The sequence below is a fragment of the Macrobrachium rosenbergii genome, chromosome 14 (genome assembly GCF_040412425.1).
Source record: "Macrobrachium rosenbergii isolate ZJJX-2024 chromosome 14, ASM4041242v1, whole genome shotgun sequence".
Classification (NCBI taxonomy): domain Eukaryota; kingdom Metazoa; phylum Arthropoda; class Malacostraca; order Decapoda; family Palaemonidae; genus Macrobrachium; species Macrobrachium rosenbergii.
Genome location: NC_089754.1, coordinates 27,368,214 through 27,394,179, shown reverse-complemented (window position 1 = coordinate 27,394,179; position 25,966 = coordinate 27,368,214). Strand labels below are relative to the sequence as shown.

At 36.8% G+C, this 25,966-nt stretch overlaps 2 protein-coding genes across 2 annotated transcripts in view; both read left to right on the top strand.

Annotated features, from left to right (window-relative positions):
- LOC136845833 (mediator of RNA polymerase II transcription subunit 23-like) overlaps positions 1–25,966 on the top strand; it is a 127,093-nt gene that overhangs the window by 23,471 nt on the left and 77,656 nt on the right. The window contains 8 exon segments of the mRNA XM_067116227.1: positions 7,408–7,531; positions 7,719–7,887; positions 7,997–8,102; positions 8,281–8,460; positions 8,625–8,745; positions 9,261–9,444; positions 11,800–11,969; positions 12,834–13,003. Of these exon segments, the coding sequence (XP_066972328.1) occupies positions 7,408–7,531; positions 7,719–7,887; positions 7,997–8,102; positions 8,281–8,460; positions 8,625–8,745; positions 9,261–9,444; positions 11,800–11,969; positions 12,834–13,003 (1,224 nt within the window).
- LOC136845832 (mediator of RNA polymerase II transcription subunit 23-like) overlaps positions 15,158–25,966 on the top strand; it is a 35,325-nt gene continuing 24,516 nt past the window's right edge. The window contains exons 1-7 of the mRNA XM_067116226.1: positions 15,158–15,292; positions 15,877–16,058; positions 19,518–19,660; positions 22,414–22,555; positions 23,032–23,131; positions 24,196–24,430; positions 24,804–24,962. Of these exons, the coding sequence (XP_066972327.1) occupies positions 15,915–16,058; positions 19,518–19,660; positions 22,414–22,555; positions 23,032–23,131; positions 24,196–24,430; positions 24,804–24,962 (923 nt within the window). The 5' untranslated portion in view covers positions 15,158–15,292; positions 15,877–15,914. The remainder of the gene's footprint in view (positions 15,293–15,876; positions 16,059–19,517; positions 19,661–22,413; positions 22,556–23,031; positions 23,132–24,195; positions 24,431–24,803; positions 24,963–25,966) is intronic.

Genomic DNA, 25,966 nt, shown 5'->3' with positions numbered 1-25,966 from the left:
GGACTCGGCAGACAGCCACTGGAAAGGCGTCCATATTGGAGTTCATGCACTTTCATCGAGTGATGCGGATTCGGGATCTGACAAATCCAAGTGAAAAGCGAGTCAGAAGAGCAGCTGACGCTTCAAAAGTGCATCCAGGCCATTGAAAAGGCCGATATCCGCAGCTGAGTCCGAATTTCCAATTGCATGCAAGCAGAACAGAGATCGGGATCCAAGTCCCAAATCTTCGTGTAGTTTTTGGGATGATCCATCTAATGTGTCGCCCATAGTGTCTGTGTCAGGGCGTCAGTTTCTGTCGCCCAAGTGGATCTCTTAAGAAACACAAAGATCGCACTTTTGGATCCAAGGGATCCGAGCATCAAAGGGGATCCAGTTTAGTGGGATCTGGTGGATCCAAGTACCTAGCAGGATTGGAAGGCTCCAAATATTCAATGGGATCTGAGGGATCCAGGCATCCATCGGGATCCGAGGGATCCAGTCATCCAGTGGGATCCGAGGGATCCATTCGTCCAGTGGGATCCGAGGGATCCATTCTACAAGTGGGATCTATGGGATCCAAGTGTTCAGTGGAATCCAAGGGATCCAAACACACAGTGGGATCTAGAGGATCCAGGGCACCCATTGAACCAGTTCAACAAGTAGTTCGCAAGCGGTTGTCAGTGCACGATCATGCCTGTTCCTAGTGGGCAACCAGGCATTTGGCACTGCATTCTACTGTTCATCCGGTTCAGGATCCGGCTTTGGAACTGATTAAACAATGTGTAAACAGTATTATGGACCTTTTACGTAAACCGTCAGTGACTCATGAGCCTGAGGATTTGACTCTCTCACCCATTTCGTCTGCAGACGAGGACATAGAACAGGATCAGCCTGCTTCAGCCTATGCTTCCCTTTTGAAATACTTCTTGTTTTGCTTCCCAGACTTCTTTTCTCCAGCGATTCCCTTTTCGCCAAGTTCTTCTTTTATGATGAGGCAGCCTAGGGAAGCCTCTAGGCTGCCTAAGATGGTGCTATCAAAGTTGTCAAAGATAGCTTTGTCAAGCATTGATTTTGGTTGACAGAAAAGAGGAAAATGTGGAAAGCAGTATTCTGCACTCCTCCTCCTCGCTTATCCAAGAGGAGATACTTATCCTATGTGACTGGGGAAGTGCCATCGTTGGGAGTTACTGCCGCCTTCCAAGGGGATTTCTCCAGTTTAATTGACTTGTCACGGAGATCTGCCTTCTCCTCTTGTTTACAACTTCTGAACTCGAGCATTTGACTAAGGACATCTTTAAGGTCTTTGAGATCTTAAGTTTTATTGACTGGACTGTCGGCGCCTTAGCGAAGAAAATAGAAGATTGCGCCTCTCTCCAAGCTAACTTCGCTACAGACTGGCTTGGAGTGCTCTCAGGTGCAGATAAAGTGATCGGGGATGGATCCCAGGAGCTGGCAGCCTTGTTCACGGTGGGAGTACTTAAGAAGCAAGAGCAGTGTTGTTCACTTCCAGAGGGGTCACTCCCCATCAGAGATCCACACTCCTTTTTGCTCCTTTAAATCAACAGGTACTTTTCCCAGTGCTACAATAGAACATTTCGCAGCGGAGCTGCAAAAGAAATCCACACAAGACTTGCTGGCCCAGTCCACCAAACGTCCTAAGGAGTCTGAACGTTCCGCATCTTCGGCATCGTTTGCGCCTAGAATGGTTTCCCCTCTACAGCAAACATTTCGAGGAGGTAGAGGTAGATTCCAGCCCCGTTCCCGAGCGTATTCTAGGTCTGTTTGGCCAGTCAAGAAGTCAGCAAGCAAATCTTCCTCTTGCAAGTGAGGATACTGTCCTCCATGTACCAGTGGGGGCCAGGCTTCAACATTTTTGGAGTAAGTGGAAGGACATAGATGTAGAACCTTGGGTTTTAAAGGTGATCAAAGTAGGATACTCCATCCTATTCAGGGAGAAACCTCCCTTAGTCTCCTCTCCTATCAACTTGGTGGCCTACTCTTTAGACTCAGAGAGGTATTTGGCCCTATCACAGGAAGTTTCATCTCTCCTTGCCAAGAGAGCCATAGAAATAGTCGGAGATGTCAACACGCCGGGGTTCTACAACCGCCTATTCGTTGTCCCAAAATCGTCAGGAGGTTGGAGACCCGTCCTGGACGTCAGTGCCCTGAATTTCTATATTCAGACTACGAAATTCAAAATGGAAACAACCCACTCAGTTCTGTCTTCCATCCGTCAAGGGGATTGGATGGCAACCACAGATATGCAGGATGCATATTTCCATGTTCCAGATCACCCGGAGGCCAGGAAATATCTATGGTTTATGTTCCAGGACAAGGTCGTCCAATTTCGAGAGCTGTGCTTTGGACTTTCGACAGCCCCTCAAGTTTTCACACGAGTCCTCGCCCCAATGGCAAAATGGCTACATCTCATGGGAATCAGCATCTGCCTCTGTTTAGATGATTGGCTCCTACACTCCCCCTTGGAATCAAGTTGCACGGAGGACCTAAAGAAGACTCTTGCATTAGCCCAAGAATTGGGCCTACTGATAAACCTAGACAAGTCCCAATTAGTCCAGAGTCAATCAGTTCTTTATTTGGGAATGAAGATCAACTCTCGGGATTTTCGGGCTTTTCCGTCCGACAAGAGAATAAAAGCCTGCACTCGGACAGTTCAGAGATTCCTCTCTCTCCCATCATGCTCGGCCAACGAATGGATGAGTTTACTGGGAACTCTCTCATTCATAGAAAAGTTTGTTCCCCTGGGAGACTTCACACAAGAGTACTACAATTCTTTTTGGAAGCCAGTTGTCAGAGGAAGTTTCTCCTGGACTCATTTGTTTTCCCAATCAACCCCCTAGATCAAAGAGGACCTTCGATGGTGGCTTGCAACAGGAGGGTTTGCAGAAGGGAAATCTCTACACCCTCTGAACCCCAACCTCACATTATACTCAGACGCATCAGATCTGGGTTGGTGGGCTCTCCTAGAAAACAACGAAGTGTCAGGGACATGGTCACTACCTGAGAGAGAACTTCATATCAACGTGAAGAAACTGAAGGCAATACACTTAGCTTTTCAACATTTCTCCACAGCGACTTACAAATCCACAGTCATGGTCCACTTGGACAATATGTCAACTCTGGCTTACATGAAGAGTCAGGGAGGGACACACTCATTCTTACTGTATCAAGCGACTAAAGATCTCCTTATCTGGGCACAGGGAGATAAAACCAAGATTGTTACCCGCTTTATACTGGGCAAACTCAGTGTCATAGCGGACGAATTAAGTCGTTGTGAACAGGTCCTACCCATGGAATGGACACTGAATCCGCAGGTATGCACCAACCTGTGGAAACGGTGGGGAAAGCCGTCGATAGATTTATTTGCAACGTCGAGGAATCACCGACTCCCTTTGTATTGCTACCCGGCCCAGGACACTCTCATGTGGGCAATGGATGCGATGCTCCAGGACTGGTCGAACCTGGATATATACGCCTTCCCACCATTCATTATGGTGAGAGACGTAATCAACAAATTCCTCTTCCACGACAACGTGTCGATAACCCTGGTAGCTCCCTCCTGGCCACAGAAAGAGTGGCTTCCAGATCTCCTCAATCTCCTAGTAGACTTCCCAAGATTGCTTCCACAGCGACGAAATGTACCCAAGCAACTGCACTTTCACCAGTTCCATCTAGGTCTATCCACTCTCGCTCTAATAGGCTTCAGACTATCAGGAAACTTGCCAGAGCGAAAGGCTTTTCGAGATCAGCTGCTGAAGCAATTGCCAGATGTAGACGTCAGTCTTCCTCCAACATCTACCATAATAAATGGACAATATTCTGCAGCTGGTGCAGAAGACACCATGTCATCTTCTACCTCTGTAGTGCAAATAGCAGACTTCTTGCTTTTTTAAGGTCTTTATGAGGATTGGCTACATCCACGATCAAAGGCTACAGAGCGATGCTCAACTCTGTTTTCAGACATAGAGATCTGGATCTATATACTGATAAATACATCAGTGACCTTATCAAGTCGCTAGATACTGTGAAGCAAGAGAAGTCAGATTCCATATCCTGGAATCTAGATGTTGTTTTAAAGTGGCTCTCAGGTCCGCCATTTGAACCTCTTCGATCCATATCCCTCAGGGATCTTACAAGAAAAACACTATTTCTAGTCGCTCTAGCTACTGCCAAGAGAATTAGTGAGTTACGGGCCCAGAGCAAGAAGGTAGGATTCTCACAGGGAGATGCAGTCTGTTGCTTTACTTTGGGGTTCCTAGCAAAGAATGAAACGCCGTTCTTTCCCTGGCCCTGTTCATTCACAATCAGAGGCTTGATGGACATTCTAGGTCCTACGGACCAAGAGAGAGCTCTCTGTCCAGTAAGAGCACTTAAGTATTATTGAGAAAGAACTAAGAATATCAGAGGCGCGTCCCCTAACCTCTGGTGTTCAGTTAAGGATCCAACACGTCCTTTGTCCAAGAACACATTGGTGTTCTTGAGAGACACGATTTCTGAGTCGCACATTAAGATTCAAAAAGAAGACTTGCCAATTTGCAAGGTTAAAGCCCATGAAATTAGGGCAGTAGCGATTTCGATTTCCTTCAAGAGGAATTTCTCTTTATCTTCTGTTTTACAATCCACTTTCTGGAGGTGCAAATCAGTGTTTGCAAATTTTTATCTACGTGACATTGAAACTATTTACGAGAACTGCATTACCCTTGGCCCATTATCCATGGCTGGCATGGTATTGGGGGAAGAAGGTAGGGGGTACCCTTACACTCCTCTATCTACTCGCCTTGAATTAAGTTGTCAAGTTTCGGGAAGGCAGAGGGTACTGAGTACCTGGAGCACCCATCATTTGTTGTGTCGTGTTATGAATGGGTTATGGTATCTGATCTGTTTTATAGTGCATGTGTAACTTGTGTTTTATGGTTTTAGTTGGTACTGCACCCAGGGCAATGGCTTTTGTGTTTTGTATGCTATGGCAGCCATCGGAGTACTCCTCGGCTGCAAAGCCCCACTAATTCAGAGGCGCCTCTGGCTTCACTGCCACACCACTATGGTCAAGATGAGTCGCATCAGAGGCAGTATTTTCTTGCTGGAGCTCTCTCACCAGGTAGGTTACAACTAAATTCTCAATGTTAACTACTCACTATTTTCAAATTCATCTCCATTCATGAGTGTTTTTTGAAGTAGTACATGCCCATGCATCCCACCTCCTGTCAATGTGGGATTCAGCTATGCAGCTACATGCTAAGTTACTTATATAAAAATGACATTTTTATAATAAAATAAAGTTTTATGTATACTTACCAAGTAACTACTTGATCATAGCCCTCCCTAGCTCCCCTCTCATGGGCGTAGGTCATAAACGAATTGGGCTCGTTAGTAGTGTTGTACCTATCCTTCCCCGAAAGTGGGTGGGGCTAGTTACCTACACCAAAATATTGGAACGCTACCACGAATTTTCAAATTTAAGCTGCTGATAAATGAAACACAATAGCTATGTAGTTACTTGGTAAGTATATATAAAACTTTATTTTGTTATAAAAATGTCATTTTGCAAGAGCACAATTTCTGAATAGGTGTGACATGATCTTTTTTTTTGTGCTTGGAAAGTTCATTTTTTCTTGAAAGGTAATTCAGGATCATTTTGCCTTGTGAAAGTAGAACTTGTGGAGAATTCCTTTTATAATCTGTTTCTTCAGCTCTTTGGAACACTTAAATGATAGTAAGAAAAACTCAAATTAATTAAGGTCTTAGTGTGCAATATGATGATTTTACTTATCTGTATGCCATTATTGTTGAGTAATAGTAACAGCAGTGTGCCACAAGAAAGGGAGCTCAATCATTTTACATATGTTAAAATTACAATGGCTCAAATAGCAAATGGATTGATTGTCATGCACATAGAAAGCCATGCTTATTCAGAGTAAAATTTGCATACAAAATTGAAATGATAGTGTTTGATACAATCAGAGACATTTAAAGTTAATCCTTCTGAGTATAGATAGACAAATATAAGACTTAATATAACATTGATATTAAATGATTTAATATAAGGAATTTCTTAAAAATTTTGTTATATCTGTGCTTCTTTATACAACCAATGTCATATAGATTATAATCCTAAACAGTTAACCAATAATCCTCTTTTATTTGTAAAAGATTTTTTCCATCTTGATTTAGTTTCAGCAGTCATTGTTTTGCTCTGAATAATCCCAGAGCTTCAGTTGACTCACTAAATCTAGGGAGAGTTTCGTACAGTTTCCTCCTAACCCCTCCTCTCACACTAATGTGCCTGTTATTCTTCATTGATGACTAAAAGTTTGATTGAAAAGACTAGAGGGGCAGTGCAGGCTTTATTGATGATACAAAGTAGGTGCTAGAATTGTTTGCCATTAACTCTGGAGAACCAGGAAATCTGGGAAAATATGCATATACACTATTTCTCTCTTCTTGCCTTTCCAGAAAACAGATTTCTAGAAAGCCATCTCTACTGTGAAACAAGTTATCATAGAATGTTGCAACTACATAGGTTTAAGTTCTTGTACTGAAAAACAGAGCTCTGTCCACATCTTTAAATGTAACATGAAACTCAACAGTTTTATGACAGGGTCTGGAGGTGCCAGTTTTAATAATTTTTTTATGTAGGAACGTAACCCATTAATGGACTTTTTATTGGGACCAATATCTGTAGTGGATCTGGTAGTACCTTCTTCAATTGGTAATAGTACAAATAAAAAACTGTCTTTATGGCATCCTTTAATCTAGATTAAAGGATACCCTGAGAATGGGTTTTTATTCGCTACTATATCTTGCGTGAGGGAAGTGCTGTTCTTTTAAACAAGTTAGGTGTTAGGTGTAGGTTTACACATGTACAAGGGCTGTATTTTTATGACTTACTGTCCCTAGCACAGTTTCTACTGTAGTCAGTGATAGATTATCACTGCACACGACCTTATTGTCCCTGTGAGCTAGGGATAGGGGTTTATTGGGGCACCTGAAATAGATCTACTTGTCAGTTACAATTCTTTGCTTCAGGAGATCAACAGTTCTTGGAAAGAACAGTTTTGAAGCTCATTTCCTCTTGTATTTAGTTTATTGTTTGACATTTAAGAAACTAGGTTTTGAACTCAGCATATTTTTACATATTTAATATTTTTAAGGCAGCTACAATAATCAGGTACAGAAACCATAGTCTGAGATGAAGTGCCTGTTCCCTTGCTGAATATTAATATTTTGTAATTCTAGCAAGTTAACGAAGGATTCCTTCAGTCAGCTGGCACACAATTTGTGTGCATAGCTAACAAATAGACCTTAAAAGCATTTCTTAGCCACTGGCCTGATTCCCAATGAGCATACGAAAAACCATAAGTTTTTTCCATGAGATTTGCATATTCTTTTAAATTGCAATTTTTTTTACAGTTGAAAGGGAAAGGTAATCAGCAGCAGGGACGAGATCACCTGATGTGGGTCTTACTGCAGTTTCTCTCAGGAAGCATACAGAAAAACCAGTTTTCTGACTTTCTCCCTGTGTTAAGGCTCATTGGTTAGTCTTTTTGTAATTTTTATTTTTCTACAGTATTTTATGTAGTTTTCATGTTTGAGGTGAAAATTCTGTATTCTAAGTATTTTATGAAAATCATAAAAATATATAATGAGAGTTTTTAACTGAAATTTCAGCCTAGAACTACAACTACTCTAGTTTCAATTTATTGAGGTCACTTTTTTTTCAGAGGTCTTGTATCCTGATTCAGAACCTCTGCCCGTACCTGATTATACCGATCCAAAATGTGCTATGCAGATGTCTGCCATGTGTATTCTTATGCATATTTTGAAGAAGGCTCAGACTGACAATACTAAAACACCACGTTCTCTGCCTACAGTGTTTAGAAATCATAATGAGTGAGTGTTAAGTCTTATCAGGTTTTCATGAAGTTTTAAAATTTGGAAAGATGTCAGTTTTACTCATTCAGTATTTTTTACTAAAAATAAAAACTTTTGTCAATTGCAGATTTCTTCAAGGGCTGGCTCACAACCCTCAGCTCTCACTTCTAACTCCCAATGCAACTCCAGACTACCGTATTGCTCTGCTGTTGAATGCTTACTCCACAAACACAGTATACTTTCAAACCCTTTGCTCTTAATGATTTAAATGTGTAATAGATAAATATTAATTGATATTTTGTTAATTGGTATTTACTGTAATAGATATTTCACATTTTGTTCATTGGTTTTGAGCTGTTTCTTATAGGAATGATTCTAAAATATTGATTATTGTGATTGTTCCGCTTTCAGGAATATTTTCAGCGTCCCATTTTAACACTTTCGGAAAGTATTCAAGGCAACCAAAAATCTACTGTTCCAATGCCTGGGATTAACTGTGTAGCTCATGCTAGCACAACTCCGCTTAGTATGACGCTTTTAGATTCACTTACTGTCCATGTCAAAATGAGCCTCATTCATAATATTGTTCAGGTAGAGTGTTTGAATTTTTGTTTTTAATTTATATTTGTTTTAGTGATATGAGGATGATTTACACTGAAAATTCCAAGCTTTTGTCATATGTATACTTATATAAGTAATCTGATAATCTGGAGTTTCACTTACGGTTAGATTATTTTGGTACAACTTTTTTACAGCATATAAGTAAACAAGCGCAGCACAAGTCAAGTGTAGCACTGGCTCCAGCACTGATTGAAACTTATGCCCGACTGCTGGTGTACACTGAAATTGAAAGTATTGGAATTAAGACCTTTATTAGTAAGTAAAATTATCTTCAATAAATTTTTGTAATTGTGTACTTAATATTTTTGTCTACTCCATTGATACCTTCATTTATGGCTTATGAAAATTATCACATTCTACTGTAAAATCAGCTACCATGCCCACACATCACTTGGCTTTGAGTTTAGATATTAGATCTGCCTCTTTGGTGATGTCTTGTATTTCTTTTCTTGTTTAAGGGGGCTGAAATTCATGAAAACGAAATATTCATCTCTCAACAATTTGTTAATTATTAGGTGTTTGAAACCCAGAGTATCTCCTAAACTCTCTGATTAGCACACTTCTGTGGACCATTTATAAGGTAAATGAAAGCAAGTGTGCAAAATGGTAAGAGGGAGTTTCCCTTACAGAGTACCTCATCTGTTTTTAAAAAAACTGATTACTTACTTGTACTTTGACTCATATCTTTGATCAGGTTAAGCAACATTATAAAAAATGATAGGTTTGTACCCAGTGAACAGACTGTTTTAAAACTTTGTTTTTTCTTCCAGCGAATTTGTTATCACTAGTGTTCAAAAGCCATGTGTGGAGCATTCTTCATGCCTTACTAGAGATGTTCATTCATCGAATTCATCACTCACCACCTCAGTATCGTGTCCAGTTCCTGTCAACTATTCACCACATGGCAGCTGTACCACTAAATACTATGACGCAAATTACACAGTTGCATTTATGGTAAGAAGAGGGTTAAAGTCTGTTTGCAGTGGTAGACTTTTTAACTCTGTAACTACTGCATTTTATGTTTGTTAATAAGTATATATATAGCATGCAAGCATATGTAACCATTACACTTATTTGCTTACCATTTCCCTAATTTGCCCAGTGGTATTCAGTCAATACCTCCCTCATTCCAATCATTCCTTGCAGCTTGCAGTCCAAATGCCCACATCTCTCAGTTAAAAATCCCCTTTTACTCTTAATCAAAATGTTGGATGAAAATAAAAATAAGGCATGTCAGCTACACATTGAGCCAAAGATAATGATTATGAAGGAAGATCCCATCTTTGTGTTCTTAGCTTAGTACTTCACATATACACGGAGGTGGTAAATATAATTATAAGGTTTATGAAATACGGAGACACTGTAGATAAATTTCGTGAATTTTTTACAAACTGGATATAGTACAAAAATATCGTTCTTTTTTTCATCACATTGGTTATTGAAAATCATTGTGCTAAAATAATTCAGGTTAATACTATGTAACCAAGTTTATAGGATGTAGCCATTAAAATGGGGAATTTGTGAAGCATTAGCATAAGCTCAAAAGAAATAAATTTTTTTCCTTGAAAAGTCATATGTTGATCATAACATGACTACAAGACCTTGAGATGTTACATTACCGGTATTTGTCACTGTTGTGTTGTTATACCAATCCATTCTTAATCTTGGCTTGCATTTGTCATTCTCTTTTTTGTTTTCAAAACTTATAAAAAATGTTCGTATGAAGACAGTTTTAATTACCATGGAGAGGAGGCTGTCCAAGAATGAGAGTTTTAAAGTTTCATGGATTTTTATTACAGGCAGTCCCCTGTTATCGGTGGCCTCGGTTATCGGTGATCCAGTTTTACGGTGCTTGTCTAGCGACGACGATAACCGGATTTTCGACACCAATTCCCGGTTATCGGCGCTGATAACCGAGGATCGGCGCTATTATCGCCGATTTTCGGTTGTTGGAAATTTTCGGTTATCGTCACGCTGTCGGAAACGGAACCCCGCCGATAACCGGGGACTGCCTGTACATGCTTCCCTTATGCTTTTCTGTCAGTATTATAACTGTTCTGCATAGATTTTCTGTGGAACTCTATGGGAGAACTTAGTGCACAGTTTTGTGCAGAAACCATGCCTCATACAGAGTTGCACATGCACACACACTAGTAGCTAAGTTATGAGTGAAAATGACTACACTTTTAACCTTTTTTTCTTTCTTCTTTGGTTATGTAAGGAAGTGTTAAAAACATATAATTTATATGTTTTTTCATTCATATTGCATTTAGGGATTATAAACCTAAGAACATACAATAGGATATCCAGGGAAATGCATATACAGAACTGGCATAAATGGGGAGTGTGAATACATTTATATCTGGCATATTGTATGTCTATAGCCTGGCCTCGTATGATAAAAACATATAATTTATATGTTTTTTCATACATATTGCATTTTAGGGTTATAAGCCTAAGAACTTACAATAGGATATCTAGGGAAATGCATATACTCCTATACAGAACTGCTGTAAAAGAATGGGGAGTGTGAATAAATTTATATCTTGCATATGTTATGTCTGAAGCCCGACTTCACATGTCTAAGTAATAGCCTATCACATGAAAGTTGTAAATATTTGGAAAAGAAGAAAATGTTAAGATTATTGAACAGTATTAAAATCATAGTCATATGAAATGATATATCTGAAAGACAGTGAAAATAATATGGTTGTCATATAAAAAGCAACTTGGATTGACCCTTTGGGCTTTATTCTGTAGATCGGTAAGGACTCAGGTTGTGTTGTAGATACCTATAATTGAGGCTGGACCCCTGATTTTTTTTTTTTTTTTTACATGCTGGAGCACATATATTTCAGCACAAAGAACAATTTTTGCTTGAATAATTGAGACCGTGAGGAGGATGGTTTATCCCAGCTGTGGTAAGGTGTATCTGAATTTGACAGCTGTGTTTAAACTAAACTGGTATCCGTCATATGGTTTCTTAGAGGTGCCTTTTTATAATATGTTGGTTGGTTTGAATTCCATGACAGAACAGACAGCCACTTCATTTATTACCCACTCTCATTCAAGGCTTGCAGTGATAAGCTTACCCAAAAAATGAAAAGGAGTCAAGAAGTTACAGAGGTCCTTGTGGCTGATAAAAATAAAAATATACTGTGTATGTCATTTCAGAGATCTCTATTTCTTAAGCTATGTGATAACAGGCATAAATCTGCATTTGGTATTTTTACCAATGAAATTTAAGGGGGTGGCTAGGGAACCATTGTGTAAGTGTGCTTGTATTCTAAATTGCAATTTTCTTTACAGCTTGGAGAGTGTTGCTTTGCGTTTGATTACTGGGCTGGGGAACTCGGAAGTTATGCCAAGTCTGACTCGTTTCTTTTCACCAGAATCCAAACCCAATCTTATTAGCACCGACTCTGAGGAACTGAATAGAGTTCTTGTTTTAACAATGGCAAGAGCCATACATGTTACTGGTAATTACATTTTTAAAAATCTGTTGTTGTTCTGTAAAATGCCTGTTTTATTATTACAGTTTAGTGTGCTAAGCTTACAAAGTTATGTAACAAAAGTTTCCTTGCTATGAATTTTGAAAGTTGCATGTGTACTTTTTTTATTTATTTTTTTTCATGTTCAGTCATATGTTAGAGTTCTGTTATATGTCATGACAGGAAGGAAATATTCTGTAAACACATTGTCTGGTACTCCTGTTATTTTTGCTGTGCATCCTTTCAGGTATTGATATTGGTTGGACTAATGCATGCCATACAAAAAGTAGACTCATTTTCCATTAGAATATTTTACTCTCATCTGTTTATCTTTTCTAGTCCTTAGCTGAAATTTTTGTTTATTTTTGATTGTGTACATTCTGAGAACTTCTGCTTGTTTTTATGTCATTGGACCTTGTATCATGGGACGTATTATGTTTTGAAATCAATGTGTAACAGAATCATTGTAAATGAGTCAGATACTCAAATTCACGTCCAAGTTGTTGCTATAATAAATATGAAACTGGTCAAATATAATAACTTCCGTCTCATTACATAAACATCTTTCCTTTTATCTCAAATACTGTACAATTATGTCATCGCTTACATATCTAAGGTAAAATCCTCCTGGAACTAAATAGGTAAATATTTATTTCTTTCATCTTATGGCTTAAAGTGCAGTAAAGTAACAAGTTGTGATCAGTCTCTGTTTTCTTCTTCCATCTTGTATTCACATACTTCCTTTAATTTTTTTCTTTGCCATGAATAATTAGACTCTGGTAGTTAAGAAAAAATTATACCGAAGACTTAAAATTAGCAGTGTCTTATACAAAATTTTCATGTTTTAAACAGGCTGTGATAGTACAGGTGAATCTGCAAGATGGTGTGTTGATTTCTTGAAGACAGTCATGACACATACTCCTCATACATGGGCGAATCATACGCTGCAGTGCTTTCCTCAAGTTATTGCAGATTTTTACCAACAATGTGCTACTCCCAGAGAGAATATGCATACATTAAAGGTCTGTAAGGTGATATTTGTTTAATATTATCAATAGTAATGCATATCAATATTTGCAGATCAGTATAACTTAGGACTTTAAGGACCTCTGAATTCTTATAAATTATCAGATTTCATTTTACATATGAAAATTGGGTTTTTTTTTGTCAGTACTTCCAAGTATTTTAGTTGTGATATGCAGGACTATTTTTGTTAAGTAAGTTAGCTGTAAGTGAGTGAGTGAGTAGAAATAATAAATGATGATGATTATGTATTGCTGGTATAGTAAGTAATGTTTTGTACTTGAAGATAAATTGGCAAATACAGGGAACTTTTTCAATAATAAAAACTTACACTTCCATATTAGCTTACAGAAATGCTCTATGAAAAATAGTAATTAGCAAGGTGTGTGGTGTAAAATGTGACTTGAATACCCTCTGCTTCCACTTGTCCACACAAGTGGTTGAATATTTCTTGTTTGTTGCCCATTCCAGAGTCAAAAGCAACTCATGCAGACTGTTATGGTTTTTTGGTACATAATTCCCAAAAAGAAGTTAGCATTGTATATTTATGGAAAAACATTTGACTTAATACCAAGGCAGACAGTTATTAGATACCAGAAAGACTTGTAAATCCAATGAGTTAACCATATCATAGTACAAAGAACTGTGTGAAAACAGTGATAAATATATGTATTTTGTGTAGGGTTACAAATATATTGCTCCATTTTCATTCCATGGATGTTTCTTATGAATACAGACACCACCATACTTACAAACCAGTTACATTCCGGACGGCTGTTTGTTTGTTGAATTGTTTGTAAGTTGGTTACAACAGTAATGTATGGTTTTTCATCCTAAAACATGATACACTGTACATACTTTATGGGTGGTAAAGGGGAGTGCTCTGAACACAATTTTAATTTGCGATCCCATTTGTTTGTACCTGAATGTATGTAAGTTGAATGTTTGCAAGTAGGATGGTGTCTGTACTGAGATTCTGTCAAAATTGGCACACTAATAGAGATGATATGACCCTGTTGTGACCCATTTATAGTCCAAGGGTTGCCAGTGGTGTAAATCATATCATATATAACCCCTATTGGTAGTAAAACAAAAAAATGGTATTGGAGGAAAATAGTGCAGAGGCTATTCATTTGATGTGATAATTGTGAGTTTTATAATTCTGAAGTACTGTACTTTACTACGTAATTACTATTATTGTGAGGGGCCAGTTAATCACATAAAAATTTTTCTAGTATCATTCTTCAGAAAATATTGGTTCTCTGAATAGCTGTTGATTTTCTTTGAAGTATGTATACTTTTCTTTTATAGGAATCTGTAGAAACAGATTTAATGAGTAATTCCTCTATTCTGTATTGAAGAAACCCTCTGAAGGTTATGTTCTAAAGTCAGGGCTTCCTGAGCTGTCACTCAATCCACACATTATTAACTGGCTATGCTAGGAATTTTCTACAGGTATCATAGGCATGCCTGTGACCTAATTACTTAGGTAGGGCCATTTTATACAAGGAAGACCATGTATACACAGTTCTAATTCTGTTTAATGCATCCATCACTCAAAGTTATAATACATTATTGAAACAGAAGGAAACATTAGATCTATGAAGGAAATGGCTGTCCTTTTTGTATCGAAATTCCAGTAAGGCTACCAAGGGATTCTTTACATTATGGAAAGAGAATGTCTTTAATTCAGAATACATAGATGTCACCAAGGGAATTCCTTAGTACATGATATCCAATATGAATTTGGGTGTTAGACAAGACATAAGACATAACAGGTGGTGTCTGTAGTTCAGAAAAGGAGCTTTCCATTATTTTCACTCTAATGTATATTTTTCTTGTTTTTTATACTGCATGTGTATATAAATGTTTTCATAAAAGTTTTTATTCAGGTAATGTATTCTGTTTGAAGACATGGGTTAAGAGTACTGTACTGTGGTAAACCTGAAAGCCAATTGCTTTTTCTCAGAGTAGAGATTTATTCTCTCTGGATTTATGCTAGAGTTTGGCTCTTACGAGGCTAGAAAATGGTGTCCTGCTTACATTATATGATAACATTGTTATTTACTAGTAGTTCAGTATTACATCTCTAAGTAAGTTGTTTTTCAATATTGATTTCTTTTCAAACAGAAAGCTGTGGAAGAAAGAGTATAGAAATGGAAGTCAATGAGCAATGAGAATGACATCATAGCACACTTTTCTCTTCAGCACAACACATCTCCACTGTTCTTGTGCTTGCTTTTTAAGATGGTTCTTGACACAGAAAGATTGCCCCCAATTGCTTACAAGTAAGTGAATGAAAGTTGACCGATTTCCTTATTCTGCTGCGTACAGATACAAAGCACATGGGTTATTTTGATAACTGATTATGGAGATTCTTCACTGAATCAGGTGAACTTTATTTGTTATTTCATTCTCTACTGTATATGGATTGTTTGGCTTCATATGATTTTCATTTAGATGTTGGGTAAGTTCTTTTTTTCTTCTCTAAATTACAAACTTTTAATGTAATCTGAGTCCTCATTTGTATTCTTTCTTCATTGCTTTTTGCGTTTTTGACTTCCATATGAACCACTTCCTTAACAAAGTATCCTTCTTCACATCTCTCATATTCACAACCAGAAGCTACATAGTTTTAAATAATGTGCTTTGTGCATCTTTGAGATGAACATATTTTCCTTGTAGAGACCTCATGGGTAGTCAGATATCACAGCCCTATAGGATTTTGCTATTGATTTTATTGTCATGTTATATCTAACTTAATAAACAATCTTACTTTCTGCCATGTAACATATCCTAACCTTTATTGAGAAACTTTAAACCTGAAGATAACTGTCATGATTTAATATCATAAAGTTAAACTACTTTTCAGGGTTTTGGAGCGTGTTGGGCCAAGGCAGTTAGCAGCACATGTTAAATGCGCAAAGCGATTTCCTGGTTCTAGAGTTTTCAAATAGTGCAGGTGGTCAGCATGTATCAAAGTATGTTGAAACAATGAACAGCATCATTTGGGTATACAATATAGTCCCAATAGACAGATTGATGTTATGTCTGGTAAGTAAACTCATACTGTTACCAGAGTGTTTTGCATTTAAAGCCTCTCAGGAGAATAAATTAAAAATTTTTAATGAATTGTTAAAAACAAAATGCTTTTCACCATGATGCTCTGTTATCATGTGGGTCTTTATAAACAGCCTTGTGACAGTATTGCCCTCCTTCTAATGGTTGGAAAGGGGTTTTTATATTTTTAAGTGTAAAAGTTTTTATAAAAAGACTTTTTGCAGGAGGGGTTCTAGGTGATTTCATAGTACATCATTCCAGTATCTGCGTAAATGTCTTTTTATCATTGGCTGCGACTCATTTTAGGGTGTTTGAATTTTGCTGCTGTGTATGCTTTCTGACACCTTCCCAAAAGATGCTAAAAAAGATTCTAAAGGACTTTTACCAATAAATATCACTTGGATATTACTCCAATCATTGCCAGAGATATGAATTATTTCTTCAGTATTTAGCAGTTCAGATGAGGTGCAGAATCTTTCTCTTTATAAAAATACTGCCAGTGATGATCAGAAAATATTATGATAAGCTTCAGTCTCTCTCTCTCTCTCTCTCTCTCTCTCTCTCTCTCTCTCAGCTCATTTGAGAGTTGTACTGCCCAGTTGGAAGCTTCTGCAAATTAGGAACTGTCAGACATTGGTGAAACCTTGTGTTAGTGTGCTTTCATAAGGCATACACATTGAAAAGTTGGAAGAAGGCTACTTAAAAAGCAAATTAGCAGTGTTAGAAGGTGATTTCATTCACCCAGTGTCTTTCTGTCAGTAATCAAATAGACTAAAAAAGCTTTCTGAAATAAAGTTGAGCAGAGAAATTGTAAACAAGGTGCCACCAATGACCATCAACAAATGGATTGTTAAGCTCAAGTAAAGATGCACTTCTGACATACAAACATATGCTTCTCCTGTGAGCAGGCTGAGAAAACAGGTAAGCTAGAGAAATCAATAGCAGAAAAACCATGAGATAAAAAATTAAGGTCTTATGAGGAAACAAGAGATGTTAAAGATGCATGCAGAATAGAGAAGAAATTAGTTTCCAGGAAAAACAAGGACAGAAATTTAGATGAATTAGGGGACTAGTAGTACAACAGGCAATGGTGAAGCTTCAGAATATGGTATTGGGGAAAATAACCTACAGTATTGCAGGCAGATGGGAGCAGCTGAGTCCTTGGAAGCAGTTGCGTACAGAGAAGCCGTAGTGTATACATGAGCAGTCAAGTACATAAGAAGCAGTTGAAACACCAGAGGGCAAGGATGTAAAGCTTTCAGTAGACATCTCTGAAGCCGTGGAAGCTGCGGCAGATTTAGGCGGCACAATAGCAATCAGCATTAAGTAATCCATGGAAAATTCAGCCCTAGAACACAGAGGGCACCTTTTCTTGAATCCAGACAGGAGGGACAGGAGGGAGGTGTCTTCTGAATGAAGGAGTGCCAGTGAGGTTGGGGGGGGAGAATAAGTGTGGTCACAGGTAAAATCAGAAAACAAATACAGACAGTTCCTGCTTACCGGCGGCATCAGTTAACTGCATTTCGGTTTTACGACGCTTGGCTAACGATGTTGTTAACCAGAATTTCAGCACCGGTAAGCGATTTTCGGCTCTGTTAAGCTGTTTATCAGCATCAGTAAGTGGTTTATTGGCGTTGTTAAACGGTTTATTGGCACTGATAACTGGTTAACGGCACTGTTAAGTGGTTTATTGATGCCAGTAACCAGTTAACAGCGTTATTAAGCAGTTTATCGGCACTTACAGTGTCGTAAAGCCATTTTTGGTATAATTATTGTGATGTTCCAGTTAACAACGATTTTCGTTTATCAGCGCTCAGCCAGGAACAACCCCCACCACTAACCAGGAACTGTCTGTAGGAGAGATGAAGCTGGAGATCAAAGGAACAGGCAATGAGAAACAGGAATTTCTTTCTTAGGAATGACAAAAGATCATCTGGACAAGGAGACTTCCATAGAAGAGAAAGGAGACTTCCATAGAAGAGAAGCTTTGTTAAATGAGAAGACATAGGTAATCAAGACCAGAGATGGCTTATGAACCTTACTCTTGAGCATGCGTGACACAAGACCGCGCTATTGCAGGGCAGGAGGCCTTGTCAGATGAGACAAGTCTTGAGAGCCATGGCCACAGGGTGACAAATGAAGAGTTGGAAGAATTACCATGTTTGCGTGCTAGCCCCTGATTGTAGGGGAACCACTGATTCATTGACCAGTCAACACACAGACTGCACTGGCCTTCTTACAGGAACATTTTTGTCCAAGATTGACATGGAGCTGCAGGATTAAGCATTTGAGACTACACAAGTATGCTGAGGCATGAATGAGGTAAATATAATTCCCCAAAGGACAGCACAGTAATAAAATACAAAATAACAAAGTACAGCAAAGGTAATACACAAATAAATAACTGAAACCAAAAAGGAGAACCAAAGGTGACTGTTACTTTGGATTTGAAACCTAAATGGTGGAAAATAAAAGGTAAACAAGTAAACCAATAGAGACAAGAAAAGGGAAAACTTTACTCGAACTCACATGTTAATGAAGGCAATTATAGTAAAAATTATAGATATTTGGAAAATTCTAGCAAAAGTTACATACTTGAAATTAAAGGAATCTCATGATTCATTAGGTTACTGAAAAATCTGAAGAACAGGGAACAGGAAGCTCAAGATAAAAATATTAACGTACTGCAGCATGCAGTTTAGCCATAAAATTTGCATAACACTAAGCAAAATGCATCAGGATGAAGTATATTAAGTGAGAAAAGGTGTAAATGAAAACAAATGAATGGTACTTTACAACAACAGTAAACAAAGGTTATGATCTTGGAAAGTATAGCAGCACTACATGATGGAGCCACACAGGTGAAGGAGGCCTCACCTTTTGGGTCAGTGGAGCATGAGCTGGTCATGCATAGTTGGTATTTTCTTCTTTCTGAGTCTATCAGCTTGGTTCCTTGGAGCCATTTGCATGAGGAAAGTCTGTTTGTGATTATTGGTTTGTAAGAACAAACCAAATTGAGACAAGTAGTTTGATTTTTTTACTTTTACATCTTGATCATCAAGGGTTTTATGTAATTGTAATTCTATTAGTATTAAATGCATAGGAATGTTTTCTATATGGAAGGCTGTGGGTGTAAAAAGATTATTAGGCATAACAGGTTTAGGTCCATTTGTGTAATTTATTTTGAAGGCAAATTAATTGAACTTACCACAATTCTGTTGAAGTTGGATTTGTACTTAATATGTACTTGATGCAGTACTTATAACTCCACTATGTAGTCCATTATTTTACAGAAATTTTATAATCACTACAAGTATCCTGGTGTGCTTACCTCATAATGGATGAAAATGTCTTTCACCTTGCCTGATAAGTCGCAAAGCTGTGTGCAAAGCACTATACTATATTATACCTGAAGTATCTTTTTATTGTAATGTGAGTTATCTCTCTTGGCAGGCACTGAGGACTCAAGAAGGTAGTGAAGCCCATGTTTGTTTCTTCATCATACAACTTTTGTTGCTGAAACCTCCAGAATTAAGAAATCGTGTTCAGGATTTTGTCAAAGATAACTCCCCAGACCATTGGAGGCAAAGTAACTGGTAAGATTATTGAACTCTTCATTATTCAGATATTTAACCATTCTTTTGGTGTCTTGTGGTGTCAGCAATTTGGACAATAATTGTTAAGCATATGCATTCTCTGGCATTTCCTTTGAAGAGTCAAGTATACCTTAGTTTAACCAGACCACTGAGCTGATTAACAGCTCTCCTAGGGCTGGCCCGAAGGATTAGACTTATTTTACGTGGCTAAGAACCAATTGGTTTACCTAGCAACAGGACCTACAGCTTATTGTGGGATCTGAACCACATTATAATGAGAAATGAATTCCTATCACCAGAAATAAATTTCCCTAATTCCTCATTGGCCGGTCGGAGAATTGAACGCAGGCTCAGCAAAGTGCTAGCCGAGAACGATACCAACCCGTCCAGTGAGGAACTTCCTTTGAAGAGACTTGATAACTAACCATACACATATTTGATCAGAATCACTTGGAACCATGAATTTCTTCAATATTTTCTCTGCTATAAATGTAGTCCAAATTGTAATTTTTCAAATCAAATCAGTCATTCATGTTGTTGAATATTAGAAGAGAAGGGTAGGTTGGAGTAAAAATACAAACTTGATATATTCATAATATTAGATTGTGATGTTTTAATTAGAAAACCACCACAAGATTTACAAAGCTTGCTTAATATAAAGCATCATATATCTAGAGGGATGAGACTCAAATCTAAGGAAAACAGAAGTGATTGGGACAAAGTATGCACAAAGAAATAAGCTACCATTACATTGAGAGAAGAATAATGAAGTGGAGTCTTTCAGATATTTAGGAATAATGATGTTCAGAACAGGTTCTATTGAGTTGGAATTTAGTGAGGAATAATGATGTTCAGAACAAGTTCTCTTAAATTGGAATTTATTGAGACTTTGAAAAAGCAAATCAGAAATGGGGATGAATAACATTCGGAAATTATGTAGATGGAAATTGTACAAAAGTAAGAGTTTACCTAAATTTGAGTATATCAGTGTTCAGGAGTACTTGAAGTTTCCAGTAGTACTAATAATGACCCTTATAAAATAGGATCCTTCATAGATATTTATATATATTAAAATTATTATTAATAAATTTCTAACAAGTTTATGACAAAAGAAGAGCTTTTAATTTTGAAATACTGCTTGCTTTTCACTCATAATACATAATTTAATGACTTGTGGAGTCAAGTTTGCAATTTTCTAGATTTGCAAACACTGTATTTGTATGGTTGGGGATGACTATCATTGTCACATTTTTGTTAACAGACAGATTTATAAGAAATTTCTAACATGGTGATTAACCCTTTTAACCAGTGAGGGTATATAAATTAAGTATATCTTAGTTTAACCAGACCACTGAGCTGATTAACAGCTCTCCTAGGGCTGGCCCGAAGGATGAGATTTATTTTTACGTGGCTAAGAACCAATTGGTTACCTAGCAACGGGACCTACAGCTTATTGTGGAATCCGAACCACATTATAGCGAGAAATGAATTTCTATCACCAGAAACAAATTCCTCTTGTTCTTCACTGGCCGGTCGGAGATTCGAACTCGCGACCAACAGAGTGGTAGCTGAGAACGGAACCCGCTCACCCATTGTACTGGCTTTTACTGCATACTCCATGTGGCGATATATAGTCACTTTCAAATTACACGTTTAAATAAGCCCAACCCACATCAGGAGATGGTTACTTTTTATTGGCAGACCATCTCCCTCCTTTATCCAAGAAAGCCAATCAGATGATAGGCCGTCTTTCAGCCATATTACCCAGAAATCTCGTGTTTGTTTACATTTTCAAGTTCACGCTTGGCTGTGGTCTTGAGTGATTATTGCAATATATATGTAAATTTTGTGATATTATATTACAAATGCATAATATACACTTATTTTTTAGTTATCAATATAAGAGTGACAAGCTTGGGCAGTGTTGTAAATAAGGTTTTGTAATTTGCTTCTCATGTTTGTTATTGTCAGCTGATGTCTGTTGTCTGGTAATGCCTGACAGCAAACCTTAATCCTACAGGGAGCATCAAATCTGATATTTTCACCTTAAAATACAGCTCATAAGCTTTAAATTTATATATAATAGCTTATATTTTGGGAGATAATTAACATACGGTAAGTGACAGGGAAAAAAAGACCCACTTTTCAAAAATAACATGCAATTTTATGTACGCATGGGCTCGCATGCCATAATTATTAGTCCGGGTTAAAAGGGTTAAAAACAAATAAATTTGAAGGTAAGAAGCCCCATACCATCCATAAGTATAATTTCGATAATTTAGGTTCTTTGATTAAGTTTTGTAATATCTAAAGTCTGTTCTTTCTCCTCTCTTATGTAGCTTTGTACTTTTGTAGTTATGAATATTATTTATAATTACTACTTTTACTATCATAACCATTACTGTATATATTATGAGGGTACAATCCTTTTTTTTATGCCTTTAGTGCAGTAGAAAGTTTGTTTGTAGTTGTCAGACAAATTTTACCTCTAGAGTGTGAGCATTGTTTGACTTAGTTTTTTTGCGTAGTTAAATTTCCAAATGACAGTAATTGGTAAGTTAAATCAGTGTTACTAACATTATATGCTTTTTTATAGTTTAGAAAGCAGGACACTCTTAGTGACATTTATAATGAATAAAGTTTGCTGACTTATATAGTATTGTGTATCTTATTCAAGTATTTTCAGCATAGAAAGTAGAGAAAACATGTTTCTGTTTCAGAGTAAAGTATGGAAGGAGCATTTGTATTTTCAGGTATGAAAAGCACATGGCATTTCATCGGAAGTACCCTGAAAAGTTCTCACCAGAGAGCATCCTTGCAGAACAGGGCACATTGACTGCACAGTATCAAACTTTGCCTATATATTTCTCCAACGTTTGTCTTAGATTTTTGCCTGTGAGTACTTTGTTGTGAATTTTGTTATTTTGAGGATGTTTGAGGCCTCTTTTGGCACAGAATCCTGTGTATTTTTGATGTTTCAGTTTCTTATTAATAACAGACAACTGTAACGTTTTTTCCTTTTCTGATTAGGGTAAAGGATCCTGATAGGATAAAATTAGGAATGAAAAATTTCCGTGCAATTATTAAAGAGTTAATTCAGTGCAAACAAATATATTTGCATCAGGCTTTTATCACACTTGAATACTAGTAGTTGAAATCTTGTAGATATTTAGCAAGAATGTTTTTTTTTTTAGGTTCTTTGTCATGTCAAAGAAATCATATTATTAAATGCAATAACTGATAATTTATTCTCTTGATGTCAAGTATACTGTTCAGTTAATCTTTTCAAACGTTTTCAGAAATCAATGCAAGAATATTGCTTTTATGAAAATAAATGCTTTTGAAAAGTATAACATTGTGGATTTTTTCAGGTTCTTGACATCATCAATCACAGATTTCTAGAATTGGCTCAGGTACACAAAAATTTAGAAACCATCCTTGAGCGACTAGGTGTGCTCTACAAATTCCATGGTATGTGTGATTTGTTTTTCAACCTTCATAAGGTTTCTTATATCCTGAGCTAGTCCTTAAAAATATAAGGTTTTGAATTTCAGTTGTACTTGTAACTGTATTTTACAAATGAAGTAGTCTATGATGCAAACTGCAGTATGTAGGAAGTGTCTTCATAATATTAGTAAATGCATTATAGTTTACTTTGTCAAATATAGGTTTTGAATTTGAATAGTCAATTTCAAAACTCTGCTGACACCCACTGATATGAGTAAAACATGAACTTGACACTAAAAGTATTAATCTTAAGTTGTTGGCTTAACATTTAATACGAACGTACCTCTCAATCACTCCCTATTCCTTCTGAAACACAATTTGCTTGTACAATAAGTCCTTGATTTAGTGATATAATTCAGCTGAGAGTTTGTTCATTAAATTGAGGAAGCATGTAGAGACCCTTTTTAGTCCATTTATGATGCTTTATTAGCTTACCTATTTACTTTTAATAATGTTGAATAATATATGCTTCCTAAAGATATAGACTCAATCAAACTAAAGATTATACAGCAATTAATCAAGTTTTGTAATGTTGTTAGTTATTCTACAAAATGCCAGCCATGAAATTCATTCTACAAAATGCCAGCCATGAAATTCCTTACAAATAAGTATATTTTCAGTTCTTCTATCAGGATTCTAAGCTAAGATTGGTTAACCAGGTTTTCAGTTTATCCCCATCTGTATGCCCTAAGTCATGTGAAAAATAGACATTTTCTTTGACTAATATTGATGCGTGATTAAATTTTGTTGCAATTTTTTTATGCTGTATAGGTACATGTTTTTCTATAGCTATTTTAACTTTTTGAAATAATAAACTTACTAGTGAATCATGGGCACTTTTTCCCATACAGTCTTGTAAAACCCCTGTACATCAGTTATGAATGCTGAGTTTTTAAGTTTTTTAGTAAAAAAAAAAAAGATTCAAAGAGTTTCACCATTAAGGTAAGTATTTTAATATAAAATATTGTTATAGGGTTGATTTTAAGTTCCTAATGTTTTTTTGGTGTATGCCATATTTGTTGTTCCAGATCGTCCAATAACATACCTGTATAACACTTTCCATTATTATGAAAGTAAATTGCGTGAGCGGCCAAATCTCAAACGACGTTTGGTGGTTGCTGTTATTATGTCCCAGCAGGAAATTCGGCCGCCTGGTTGGGCACTGACTGAAGCCTATAAACAGTATTTAGCAAGACCTGCAGATGACATAGTTTGGAATCCAGGATTGCCATATTATACTGCCCTTGTCAAGCCTTGTGAACAGTATCCTTTACTTGGCAGGTTTAATGAGAGGAAACATTGTTATATTTGGATGATCGAATTCCTTTTTTTTCAGTTCATGCCAAGTGAAATGTTACAAAAGCCATATTTAATGGGTTCTCTGACTTTAGTGTGCAATTATTCACGTCCAATTTTTGCCCCCTTTTTTTTTTTCCAAGACATGTTTTTACAGATTGTGACTATTAATTGGTAGTGCTCATTATGACTGGCTGTTATTTGGTTATTTTTTTAGTGTTATCATGTTTTGAAGAATTATCCTTTTATTCATAATGTATTTTTCTTTAGAAATAACTATTTCTGTGTAACCATATATTGTAACTGACTGACTTTAGAATTTCTTAACTCTGCTATTCAGCTATGCAAGGAAAACCTGTATTTCCTCACCTGAATGGAGATTTAATGAGTTTGCAAACAGTGGAGCACATGCTTTACATGTAACATGTGTAGAACTCATGGGACTGCCTTGCAATCCAAATATAGTAGCCAATATGTTACTAGATGTTTTACTGAAAGGGTAAGACAGGAAATTTTGAAGGATTTCAGTTATTTGCTTTAAGTTAATTCTATTTCACATGCTTAAAAAAGGAGCAATGTCTGTATCTGTTTTCTTTGCTTTTTAACAGTTATTAGACAGATAGTGACAGTGAAATGGAATTGTAATATAGTTACACGCATGACAGTTTTAGTTTTAATCTTTAAATGTAATCTGATGTTGATATTTTCTGTTATTGTACTCTGTTAGGTGGCAATAGTGGTTACAGATTGAAAAAACTAAACAGCTACAAATTGTCATGTGTTCAACTATATTAAAATTACATTTCATATAGTTGCACAGATGACAGTTTTGTAGTTGTTTTAGTTTTTTTTTTCAATTTGTAACCACTAGCCAAAAAAATTTGCCACTTGGCAAGAGTACAGTAACAGAAATTAGATTCAGCATCAGATTACATTTAAAAGTTAAATAAAATACTGTACAGTATTATTAGCTCATACATTTCAACTCATGTTGGACCATCATGTAGATTTGCAACAGTTTACTGTGTTCATAAACTGAACAAGATGTTATTTTATTCAGGCCCTAATGCTTGATAGGCATGAATAACCAAGGGTTGATTATTTTCTTATAATAATTATAACAGGTTAGTTTTTCTTATAATAATTATAACAGCTTAGTTTAACGAGACCATTGAGTGATATTTGTAATTTTTCTCTAGCTTGCTTCAGTATTAGTTCTTAAATGATAGGTGAAAATTGGAACAAGGTAAAGTTTATGGAGCTGAGCAGCAAGCAGAATTTACCCTCATACAGGTTAGCTATACTGAGGAAATTAGTGATTGAGTGAAACATCTCCCAAAGTTTTGATGTAGATGTAGATAAGTTAGATTAATGCATTGAAGTGTGACTAGTCTGTGCTAATAGATTTACTGAGCTACATATTATAGGAATAAAGTTGTCCTCAGTATGGTTGCTGAAAAATTGTGCCTGTTACAGAATTAGCCAGGCCTATAATTAAGTAGA